At 34.9% G+C, this 13,245-nt stretch overlaps 1 protein-coding gene across 1 annotated transcript in view; it reads right to left on the bottom strand.

Moving 5' to 3' along the window:
• The window catches only part of SCP2 (sterol carrier protein 2), a 121,662-nt gene that overhangs the window by 98,455 nt on the left and 9,962 nt on the right, over positions 1-13,245 (bottom strand). The window contains exons 2-5 of the mRNA XM_057711073.1: positions 13,097-13,154; positions 9,255-9,326; positions 6,833-6,964; positions 5,504-5,568 (exon numbers count right to left, since the gene is read on the bottom strand). Coding sequence (XP_057567056.1) covers positions 5,504-5,568; positions 6,833-6,964; positions 9,255-9,326; positions 13,097-13,154 — 327 coding nt within the window. The remainder of the gene's footprint in view (positions 1-5,503; positions 5,569-6,832; positions 6,965-9,254; positions 9,327-13,096; positions 13,155-13,245) is intronic.

Below are 13,245 nucleotides of genomic sequence, written 5' to 3'. Positions count from 1 at the left end.
ACTTTATCTGTAAAATAACTTCAGGGCCACCTCTAGCTAAAACACTGCCTAAGTTGCTTGCCTGCCCCAGGAATCTATGCTATAGAAACAACAGCTTGGGGTGGGGGCGGGGTCGGGGGAGAAAGAATGGCTTGAGAAGGTAAAGATACACATACAAGAATGTGGACTGGAGCATTGTAATACCAAAACAACAACAAGGAAAAAAAAAACACATAAAACTGAAATTAAACAACCTAATCAGAAGAGCAGAAGGGACTAATTGAAAACCCTATAGCCATTCAACGGGATACTAGGCAGCTGTTAAAAATAAGGAAGTGTATCAATATGTTCTAGCCAGGAAAGCTGTTCATTTACCACATAAAAAAGCAACATGTATAAAATCATTAATCTTCTTCATGAACATATCAGTGCTTTATAACATTTTGGACATGTATATGCATGTATATGTGTATGAATGCTTAGTTAGATATGTCTGTATAAACGTGGAAAAAAGGAAGGACATATAGATACACTGGTTACCTATGAAGAACAAGATTAAACAGGCAGAAAAAGGACTTTCAATATATATACACTTTTTTAAATTACGGGACTATGGATGAATTTTACTATTTTATAGTTTTTAATAATTTTCAAATAAAAGTTATCAAGGTACCTACCATTAACTACAGAAGGAAACTATTTTTCATGTGTCATAAATATTAGGCACTTCTGTTAGGCAACCACCTAACCATCTTATTTTACATCTTCTCCAGCTGCCACCCTCCAATCCAGTTCTCAAACTGTCCACTGAACAGACTATATTCACTCCAACATTCATGACTTGGCTTATTATGCTTTCTCCCACACCCAGAAAGATCTTGTCTTCCCCAATCTTTAATTATCCTTACTTAATTATTATCTTTATTTATTATGTAACAATTTTGGGGAATTCCCTGGTGGTCCAGTGGTTAGGACTCCACACTTTCACTGCTGAGGGCCCGGGGTTCAAACCCTAGTTGGGGAACTAAGATCCCACAAGCTGCACCACACAGCCAATACAAACACAAAAGCAAAAACAAAACAAAAAAAACAATTTTTTATATTATTATCCCTTAATTAGCTTTAAGACCCAGCCTAACTTCCACCACTTTCTTAAAATGTTCTCTAAGGGAAAAATGTAAATAGCTCCTGTTGATCTAAAACCCTATTATGTGCCAGACACACTTTTGATTCTAAGAGATAATACCACATGGATTTAAATTAATTTGGGGTAGAGGTCCTTTAATGTTTGAACACAGAAAATTGAATCAGATTGATCTCTTGAGTTAGATAATAGTATAATCTCAGATGAAAAGCTAAAAGTTATCTTTAACATATTTTTTATTTATTGATTGATTGATTGATTGATTGATTGATTGGCTGTGTTGGGTTTTCATTGCTGCTGCGCAGGCTTTCTCTAGTTGCAGAGAGTGGAGGCTACTCTTTGTTACAGTGCACAGGCCTCACTGCCGTGGCTTCTCTTGTTGTGGAGCACGGGCTGTAGGCGTGTGGGCTTCAGTAGCTGCGGCATGTGGGCTCAGTAGTTGTGGCTCATGGGCTCTAGAGCGTAGGCTCAGTACTTGTGGCACACGGGCTTAGTTGCTCCACGGCATGTGGGATCTTCCTGGACCAGGGCTCGGACCTGTGTCCCCTGCATTGGCAGGTGGATTCTTAACCACTGCTCCACCAGGGAAGTCCTCAACTCATTTTCTAACAATGATCCTATTTTTATATTGTAGCACCTTCTATAGGAAAATCTGAATTTACCAGAGAGATCAGTTCCTAGATATTCATATTTTAAATAGTCATCAAGTATATAATTTAAGAAGCAACTCTCATCGGGGGGAAATATATGTATATAAGAAATTATCCACTTAACAATGGAGAAACAGAACTAAAAGTGGGAACAATTACCAAATGATTATTACTAAAATGAAGACTACTTTTAAAATGAAGAGACTATAGTTTAACTAAAATACAACTCTTTAAAATCATGTTGATAACGAAACTCAAAGGCCCTTAGTCTTTAAATCGTCAAAAAATTGCTTTACAAGTTGCTTCAAATTGCTTAAAACCTGCATTTAATAATTTTCTAATTGCTTTTTCACAAACAGAATGCAAAATTATTCTAAAGCTGATGTGAACCCAAACTCAATATCCATAGATACACAAAACAAATATCTATAACCTTCTGTTCTGCTAATATTCTTCAAACAAAGAAGATACTAATAGGGAATTCCCTGGCAGTCCAGAGGTTAGGACTCCATGCTTTTACTGCCAAGGACCCAGGTTCGATCCCTGGTTGGGGAACTAAGATCCCAAAAGCCACGAAGTGCGGTCAAATAAAGATACTAAAACAACTCACTCTACTATTCTCTTTGTTTTTGTTTTGTTTTTTGTTTTATTTTACAGTTCACTGTGACATGTCTATGTATGACTTTCTTTTTATTTATCCTACTTTGGAGTACCTGGGATTTTTCAATCTGTAGATTAGTGTCCTTTGCCAGTTCAAGAAATATAGCAGCCACTATCTCTTCAAATAATGCCTATACCCTACAAAACAGTCAGAAAACAATTAACAAAATGGCAATAAATCCACACTTATCAACAATAATTTAAATGTAAATGGACTAAATTCTCCAATAAAAAGACATAGAGTGGATGAATGGATAAAAAAAACAACACTCATCTATATGCTGCCTATAAGAGACTCACTTCAGATGTAAGGACACACACAGATTGAAAGTGAAGAGATGGAAAATGATATTTCATGCAAATGGAAACCAAGAGAAAGCTAGGGCAGCTATACAGTTGAACCATGAACAACACAGGGGTTAGGGGTACTGACTCTTCATGCAGTCAAAAATCTGCACCTAATTTATAGTCTGCCCTCTATATACACAGTTCCTCCACATCCATGATTCTTCCATATCCATGATTTCTCCATACCCATGGTTTCTCCATAGCCATGGTTTCTCCATATCCTTGGTGCCACCATATCCTTGGTTCCACAACAGTTAATTCAACCAACTGTGGACTGTGTAGTATTGTAGTATTTACTATTGAAAAAATCCACATATAAGTGGACCCATGCAGTTTAAACCCATATTGTTGAAGAGTTATCTATACTTATATCAGACGAAATAGACTTTAAGACAAAGACTTTAATGAGAAACAAAGAAGGTCATTATACAATGATAAATGGGTCAGTCCAACAAAAGGGTATAACATTTGTAAATATTTATGCACCCAACACAGGATCACCTAAATATACAAAGCAAATGTTAACACAGAAACAGACAGCAATATAATAATAGTAGGGTATTTTAATACTCTGCTTTCATCAATGGATAGATCATTCAAACAGAAAATCAATAAGGAAACATGAGCCTCAAACAAGATACGAGACCAGATGGACTTAACAGATATTTGCAGAACATTCCATCCAAAAGCAACAGAACACACACTCTTCTCAAGTACACATGGAATGTTCTCTAGGATACATCATATGTTAGGCCACAAACAAGTCTTAATAAATTTAAGACTGAAATCATAGAAAACATCTTTTCCAACCACTGTGGTTTAAAATTAGAAAACAATTACAAGAAGAAAATTTAAAAATTCAAATATCTGGAGATTAAACAACATGCTATTGAACAGCCAATATGTCAAAAGAAAAATCAAAAGAGAAACCATAAAATATTTTGAGACAAAAGCAAATGGAAATACAACATACAAAAACTTATGGGATACAGTAAAAGCAGTTCTAAGACGTAAATTCATAACAATAAATGCGTACATTAAGAACAAGAAAGATCTCAAATAAGCAACCTAACTTTACACCTCAAAGAACTAGAAAAAGAATAACCTAAGCCTAAAATTAGTAGGAGAGAAAATAACAAAGATTAGAGAGGAAATACATGAAAAAGAGATGAAAAGACAATAGAAAAGATCACTGAAACTAAGAGCTGATTTTCTGAAAAGATAAACAAAATGCCTATCCCCTATTGTCTCTCACCACTTCTTCTCCATTAATTCCAATTACACATTTATTATACCTTATCACACTATCCTCCATATAGCATAACTTCCTGCCAATTTTCAATCTTTTCTCTATCGTGTATTCTAAACAATTACTTCTAGTCCAGTTTCACTAATTCTCGTTTAGTCACATATAATTGGCTAATCAAACCTATATTTTGAATTTTTAATTGTAATTATTTCATTTTCCTTTGCTATAAATCCTATTTGGTTTTTTGCAATGCCTGTAATGTCCCTTTTTGCAGTTTCTTATACCCCTAAGATATTTCCAAGCTTGTCTTTTATTTTTTTAAACACAGCAAATATGCCTAAATCTGCATCCAATAAATCTAGTTTTTGAGGTCTGCAGAGATCACTTTCTACTGTTCCTTCTTTCTCCTGGTCCTCAAATATGATGCCTTGTTTCTTTAATGCTTGATTATCTTTAATTGAATGCCCTTGAAAACTTACTTGAAGAGTTCTCAAAGCCTTCTAGAAGGAAGATGCTTTCCTCCAAAAGAAAATTTGCAGTTGTTTCTGTTAAATGCCTAGGTTAACTAGAACCAATTTAGACTTAATTCATGGTCTGCTGTTTCTTTGACCTCCCAGGTAAATAAGAATTCTGGCAGCAATTCCACATGAGGATAGCCTGTGGCTTATTAATTCTCAGTGAAAGGTTTTCTGGTTATTTTTTTCTTCTCTTTTTTTCTCCCTTGCTCTGCCTGCTGCCAAAGCAACTCTCCCTGTAATCTACTGAAAGTGGGGAAAACAGGACATAGGGGAGTAGAAGTTTTACTTTGTGTTCACCCTTACCTAAAAGGTTTACCCCTACAGGGTCCTCCCAGTTTAATGTGGAGAGTGGGTATTAAACTTCTGATCTTGGGAGGACCTGAGCTGTGACCACTTTCCTCTTCCTTCTAGGGGGCCATCAGAATTTAAGTTCACGACTTTCTGATCAGTAAAGGCCTTCAAGGCAAAAGCAGCTTCAAATGCTGATCTTAATTTTATGGCATTCACCTGCAATTCCTCTCTCTTTACCTCTTCAAAGTCTTTAGGCTATCTTATTTCCATTCCATTCAAATAGTGTAGTTGTCATTAACAGGAGAAATGATTCAAAACCCCGGCTTGCCATTATCAAAAACAGAAGTCCCAAACTTTATTAACACTCTTCAGTTTTTTGAACAGAATTAACTCTTGAATGAATGCATGAATGACTTTCAAATTAAATAGACAAGTCAACCTCAGATTCAATCATCTGACCTGTCTGAACATCAGTTTCACAAAATAAAGGGGTTGAACAAAATTTATCTCTATGATTCTTTACTGTCTAAAATACCAGGATCTAGTGTATATATATATACAATGTCACCTTTCAGCTTTCACGAGCTCTCTCTATGGTACTCAGATGGGCAAAGTTTTCTCACAGTGTTATAACAATTCCAAAATAAGAATAAATGAGACTCACTGTTATGCCAAGGGATCCCTTTTCCATCTTCTCAAATCCAAGAGCCAAGACACAATCTGCCAGACCTTGAAAGAAAATGTAATTAGTTTGAAAAATTAAATTTCCAGACACCCAACAAAATACCATTAAATACTTCAATTTAAATAAGCATGTCAATTTATACAAAAAGTAAAAACATGGTACAATTCCATAAAATTTTTAATAAGCAAAAAATTACAGAGAAAATTCTTATATGCTTCTAGATGAGAAGAAAAATCAATACAGTATATAATCTTTCTTTGATTCTCAGTGTTAATAAAACTTTTGATTAATGTGGAAATATGTTCCAGTGAAGAACAAATATATATAGCTAATTTTCAATTTTTAAACATTAAATAAAATTTTAAAAAATTTTAAAGAATCTTAAAATCTCAACAGAATTATTTTTGAAGGGAGGGGGGAACCTAAAAATGATGTTAAAGTTCAACTGAAGAGTAAAACAAGCAGAAATGCCAAAATTTTTCTTAAAAAAAAAAAAGAAAAAAATAACAAGGTGGGGGCACAGAGGATACTAGTATTATCCAACAGTAAGACATTATGAAGCTCCAACAATTAAAACACCAAGTCGTAGAGCAATAATCAACAATCAATCAGAAGAAAGAATAAAGGGCCTAAGAAAAGAGCCTAGAATATTTGGAAATACAGACTATGATATATACCCAAGAGAAATGAAAACATATGGCCAAAAAAAAATTGTACACAAATGTTTAGAGCAGCATTATTCTTAACAGCCAAAAAGTAGAAACAACTCAATGTCCATCAACTTATAAATGGATAAACAAAATGTGGTATATTCATACAATGGATTATTATTTGGCCACAAAAAAGAATAAAGTACTGATACATGCTACAACATGGATAAACTGTGAAAATATTATGCTACGTGAAAGAAGACACAAAAAGCTATATATCATATGATTCCTTTTATACGATATTCAGAATAGGTAAATCCATAGAGAGAAAGTAGATTAGTGGTTGCCACAGGCTGTGGGGAGGGGGAAATGAGAAGTAACTGCTAATGTGTACAGCTTTCTTTCTGGGGTGATAAAAATGTTCTAAGATTAGAAAGTTGTGATAGTTGCATAAACCTGTAAACACACTAAAAAGCACTGAACTGTACACTTTAAAAGGGTGAATTTTATGCCATATAAAGTACATCTCAATAAAAATTTTTTTTTTAAAGAAATACATTATAAAGCAAACCCTCTGATGGTCGTATGGAGACATAATAAAAGGGAGGCAATAACCCCACATCTATTTAAGTACACTAGATAAATAGGCACTTCTCACCACCCTGAATCAGTTGCTGGGCCATAAACAAAGCAGTTGAACCAGTAGCACAGTTATTGTTGACATTGATTATAGGAATTCCAGTCAGTCCCAAAGTGTGATAGATAGCCCTCTGCCCACAGGTAGAGTCACCTATATATAAAAAAAAAAACACAAAAATGTATATGCAACATGAGAATTATGGAGCTGCAAAACAACATAACACTACATTACAGTTTTACCAGTTATTACACCTTTATCTAAAATAAACATGGGCAGAACAATAAATATACTATTGACATCTTAGTAAGAGTTTTAGCATGAAGCATCATTTACTCTGCAAATATAAAAATTCTTAAAACACAGAATATATATACACTTTCTTTACACAATACAGAGGTTGAAAAGTAGAGAAATGACCAAGTAATAGCAAACAATGCAATCTGACTAGGGCTACATGATAAACGAAGCAATATTTCATATATACTGTCATATAAATCTTTTAAAATCAAACCAATTGATTAAAAGGCCATGATTTTTCCCTTCACATAGTTTCACAACTTCAAAAAGTTAAAAGATCCTGCATGCCAGGGTATTTCAGAAAAATAATAATCCAAGTTGAATACACATTTGACTCCCTTTCCCAAGTAACATGGCTATCAAGGCAGACATGCTGGAGCAGTATGAAGGAAACACCTGAAGATACAGACTCTCCAGAAGTCTTCAGGGAAAAGAGCAAGGTTCAAGGACCTCCCTTTCATAAATACATTATGCATCTCTTTGAACTAGTAAATTTCCCTTCAAGAATTCTCTTGATATCTTGAAATCTCAAAGAAATAATCACAGATATACACAAAGACTTATCTACAGTAATGCTTACTATAGCTTTTGATAATAACTAGAAATGAGAAATAATTTAAAATGTCCAAGAATAGGGTGTCAATCCTCCTGCTAAATAAACAGTAGTAAATCCCCAAGAGTAGAATATTATGCAATAATTTAAAATGCTATAAAAAGACTGGGAACATTCTAAATGTCCATAAAAAGGGGGTAGATTAAATAAATCATGATACATCTATTCAATGGAACACTAAGTTATCATTAAAAGAGACCAAGAAAGCTCTTTATGAAACAATTTGGAATAGTCACCAAGACCTACTAAGTTAAAAGAAGGCAAAATATAGGGACTTCTCTGGCGGTCCAGCAGTTAACACTCCATGCTCCCAATGCAGAGGGTCCGGGTTCAATCCCTGGTCAGGGAACTAGATCCTGCATGCCACAACTGAAAGCCCACATGCCGCAACTAAGATCCTGCACGCGGCAACTAAGACCCAGTGCAAAGCCAAATAAATAAATAATTTTTTTTTTTAAAAAAGCAAATACAAAATAGTGTGTATATTATGCTACCATGTGTGTAACAAAAGAAAGGGGAAGGGGGTATTTATACCTTCACACATACTTATTTTTATATGCATACATTACCTATAAAAAGATACACTAGAAATTAGCAAAATTGCACTACTATATATAAAATAAATAAGCAACAAAGATTTACTGTATAACACAGGGAATAATATTCAATATCTTATAATAACCTATAATGGAAAATAATCTGAAAAAAATGTATGTATAACTGAATCACTTTCCTGTACACATGAAACTAACACAACGTTGTAAATCAAATATACTTCAATAAAAAAAAAGAAATTAGTGAAATTGGTTGTCTAAGGAAAGGGAACCATGAGACGGAGACAGGAATAAGAGTGAGACTTTCTACTATACAACCATCCATCTTTTGCATTTTTGTACCATGTAAATATTTAACCTAACCCAGAAAAAAACAATTGAAAAATATTAATGATGATGTGAAAGAAGACTGAATCACATGGGAAATATTGAATATAATAGAATGAGAAAAGCAGGTTACCAAAAAGCATGTAACTAGGACCTAAATTTAAGAGAAAGTTATGTATGCATTCATATTCACACATATTTACACTCACTGAAGCACACACACCAAAAGCCATGGTAATACTCTCTGGATAATGAGGTTATAGGTGACTTAGTTTTTTCTTGTGCTTTTCTGTGTTTCCTTTTTTAAATTACAATTAGTATATAAAATTTTTCTATTTAGAAAAAATCTTAATGAAAAAATTTCATTAGACGCAAAAAATCAATAAATACAAATTTAAGACAACAAAGAACAAAAAGATTAAAAGTGTTTCTAATTTGGCAATACAATAATGGCAAAAAAAATTATATATATACACACACACACATACACTAAACTAGGCTGACACATAAGGGAAATCTAGGAATGATGAGAATAAGACCCTGAGTTCTGAGTTTTGAGGGTTAAAATTCACAAATTCCTCTGCATTGTTTATGTAGTTGCTGACAGACTTAAGTGAATAATTTTTAGAATATATAGTTTACCACGTACCATAAACGTAGCCAATACACGCCTGTTCCACTTCAGAGTAAGGGATCTGTGCATCTGCTAAAGCCTTCTGGCCTATAAGCACAAAAAAGTTACATCACATAGTGCTTTAAGTGAGTAAAAATAAGTTTACAGTTTTCCCAGAGTAAATCTACCTCAAGTTAGTCTATGTTCAATTCAAATGACAAATCCTTCATCAAATCATCTCAGCCTTTCAGAAGTTACTTACCTTTCAAAAGTTATTTCTTCCTCTAAGCTACTGCAACACTTTTTCACACCACCTTTTTGATATTTAACATTTCCTGTTCTGACTGTACACCAAACTATAAATATCAATATATTAAATCCCAATAGTCTTTTTTTTTTCATGAGGTATTCAATACTTTATTATAAAATACGGTTTGTGTTACATGATTTTGCCCAACTATAAGCTAAAGTAAGTGTTCCAAACATGTTTAAGGCAGGCAAGGCTAAGCTATGATATTCAGTAGATTAAGCGTGTTACATGCATTTCGACTTACAATATTTTCAAGTTACGATGGGTTTATTAGGATGTAACACCATTGTAAGTCCAGGAAAATCTGTAAACTCTCCTCTTCCAGTAAACTTGTGTCCTGCCTCTCAACACCCAAATCTTGGAAGTAAATCCCAATAGTCTTAAAGTTTCTTAATGGCAAGATGTCTTATTCATCTCTGTGGCTCTATCACACACCTAGAGGGCAAAATCGGATAGAATGTCATTGTTGAGGAGGGGGAGTGTGGGAGCACTCAGATGGTCATCTTACAAAGCCAGGAACAAGAGATGACCCTGTCTATGCAACACGAAATGAAGCTTTAAGGATGCTATCCAAAGGTGCAGAAATGACCAGTGGAGGGACTGAGAGAAATTATGACAATAAACTAGGAAGAGGAGGGTGGAAGCTAGAGAGATAAGGTGTGACCTAATTCCTCATCTACTACAGTGCGAAGCAAACAGATGTCTTAAAATTGATAAATCAAAAACTGCAATAGGTGTGGTGGAACAAACATTTAGAGATATGGTGATAATCACCGGAAGAACTAAAGCCAAATAGTTAAAAGAAGTTGACCCCTGGGGAAGAGGCCTGGGAAGTATAAGTCATCTGTGTGTGGGGGTTTTCTTAACCATATGAATGTATTACTTTGAAGTTTTTTTAGCTTAAGAAGATATATGATTGATTATGGGACTGATTTAGTTAGACCAGTTAGCTTTTCCTGTTTAATGCATGAGCAAAAAAATTAATGTTTTATTTATAATAATGTTGGTGAGATTATGTTTAAACGAGCATTCTCATATGCTGCTAGTGAAACTAATAATGTAAACAGTTTGAAAAACAATCTGACAAGAGTCTTAAAACCGTTCATATTCATTGTTCCAATGAGTCTACTTCTAGGCTTTGTCCTCAAAAATAACTAGAGATGAGAACAAATATTTGTGTTCAGCAAGATGTTCACTGTAATTCTTCTAAAATATCAAAAAGTTGTGAAGCAAACATCCAACAAAAATTATGGCATAAATTTATAATGAAACATGCAAAAATTTAGTTTTTCCCAGTTTTAAGTGAGAGGAGAAATGTTCATAAGTTTTAAAAATCAGGATACAAAACTACATTTAGAATATGATTCCAGACAGCCATAGGAAAAAAAAGTTAAAATATAATACACCAAGGGACTTTCCTGGCGGCGCAGTGGTTAAGAATCTGCCTGCCAATGCAGAGGACATGGGTTCAACACCTGGTCCGGGAAGAGCCCACATGTTGCGGAACAACTGAGCCCGTGCACCACAACTACTGAGCCTGCACTCTGGAGCCCAAGAGCCACAACTACTGAGCCCGTGTGCCACAACGACTGAAGCCCGTGCACCTAGAGCCCATGCTCTGTAATAAGAGAAGCCCCTGCTCACCACAACTAAAGAAAGCCCCTGCATAGCAACAAAGACCCAACTTAGCCAATACATACATAAATAAATTTATTTTAAAAAAAAAAATATATATATATATAATACACCAAGATATTAACAGTGGCTAGGCCTGGGTCTCAAATTTTGTTTTCATTATTATATAATTCTGTGTTCCAATAAGACACATGCATTGCTCTTATAATCAGTGGGAAAGAACGCATTATGACGAAAAGGTATAAGGTCTAGCCTGTGCTCTGTCCCTCCTCTAAGTGCCAAAAGCATGCTGTACCTCGCATGGTCTATTCACCATCTGTGTGAACTTGCCTTATTTTCCATACTAGAGGGTAAGAGCACTGAGATCTGTATACCACACTTTGAAACCTTCCAAGTGCCCAGAATGTACTCGTTAATATTTGTTGAACATTTTCTCCTAACATCAGGTTGTCTGCATATACTTTCAGATTTAAATAATTATTAAATAAAAATGTTAAAGGGATGAGAAAGGAAGCATAGAAGTAACTATCTGTGACAGTTTCAGAGAGTTACATGGTGTTGCTGTACCACTTCCCATTTAGCTGCAGAGGGATTCCCAACCTTTCTCTGAGGGAAAAGAGGACGAGGAATGTGTAAAGAGTAGAAGTCTCTAAATGATGTAAGTGACAGGACACAGTTCTGCTGGTTGTGCTCCCCCTACTCTACGCATATGGGAAATGACGGAAGGGGGGAGGGGATGGGGTAGCAGAACCCCTTCCTAAAACCAGTTTGAAGAATTAGAGGGTAAGACTTCCATTAAACCAATTATTTTGCCTCAGCACCACAGTCGACAAATAAGTCCAGAGAGGGCAAAATGCAAAATCATTTATAGTATCTCAGGGACTTCCCCCGCCCCCTCCAAGTTGTGCTTGAATACATGTTCAACTAAATGTGACTGATGCAGTCTGAAGGTGCACATATTCACCTAAGACTACATCAGATATGTGAGGAGAGTCACCATTTTGCACTTCTCACTTTCCTCTCACCTCTCACAATTAGAGACAAGGGGTTTTATAAATACAAAACTAAGTTTTAAAAGTTTATTCTATATAAAAATTCCTTTATTAAATTAATTTTCCTAATGATGCTTCCAAAAGAAGAAAACTGTAAACAGTCAATCAAGCTGAATTTCTTGTTATTAGACAATCCCCACAGGTAGTTTCAAACTTCATAACTTCATCTCAACATTACCATTTTATAATCAAAATATTATATTCATATATTATTAAAGTAACCTCAAAACTTTTAAATAAATAAAAGAAATAGAACAAAAACTATATAGAGAGAACTGATTAAAACATTTCCTATTTCAGAGAAAGGCAGAAGCTATTTGCAGACACCAGTCAAGAGGAAAACGTTTAACAACCAAAAGATAAACACTAAATGAACAGTGTCCACCTGGAGAATCAACATCAGTTAATCAAATCTCATGAACCTTCCCTTTGGGGGACAGAGATGCTCTGATTCTCTGTATAGTAATATCTAAATACTGAGTTGAATAATGGAGTTGAAATGAAATCTAATTTATGAATGCTGAGTACACTAGGTACTTGTGGAGACAAGCAGTATCTAATGAAAAATCACAGTAACCCTTTTTGGGTTGCCTGGCAACAAGGTGGCAGGAATAGGAGGAAGGGGAAGGCTTCTCAGGAGGAGGACTGCACCTAAACAACTTCATGGGAACATGGAGTTCCCAAGGTCTCCATGAATGGGAAGCCTGTATTTCCCAGCACTCCCTTAAACAACTGATACCTAAGCTTAGACTGCTTGGCCCTGAAATTAAAACATCTTCTCCTTTGACCAAGCTTCCTGTTAAGGTTGCAAGGCTGCTCCACAATCAAGACAGACCACACAATAAACTACAATGTTCAAAGATGTGAATGTTCTATATTACCTGCTTCCCCTGCCAAGTCAGGGTAGTCTCTTGAATTCTCAGCTCCAGGCTTTGTGAACTAGAAATATAGGAGATAATAAATAGAAACAAATATAGTTAGATTTTTTCACAACAGAGAACAGCAAAAATTCACTCATCTATTTATTTAA

Source organism: Hippopotamus amphibius, chromosome 1 (assembly GCF_030028045.1).
Source record: "Hippopotamus amphibius kiboko isolate mHipAmp2 chromosome 1, mHipAmp2.hap2, whole genome shotgun sequence".
NCBI lineage: Eukaryota > Metazoa > Chordata > Mammalia > Artiodactyla > Hippopotamidae > Hippopotamus > Hippopotamus amphibius.
Note: the sequence above shows the minus strand (reverse complement) of the source record. Positions and strands in the feature narration are given on the sequence as shown.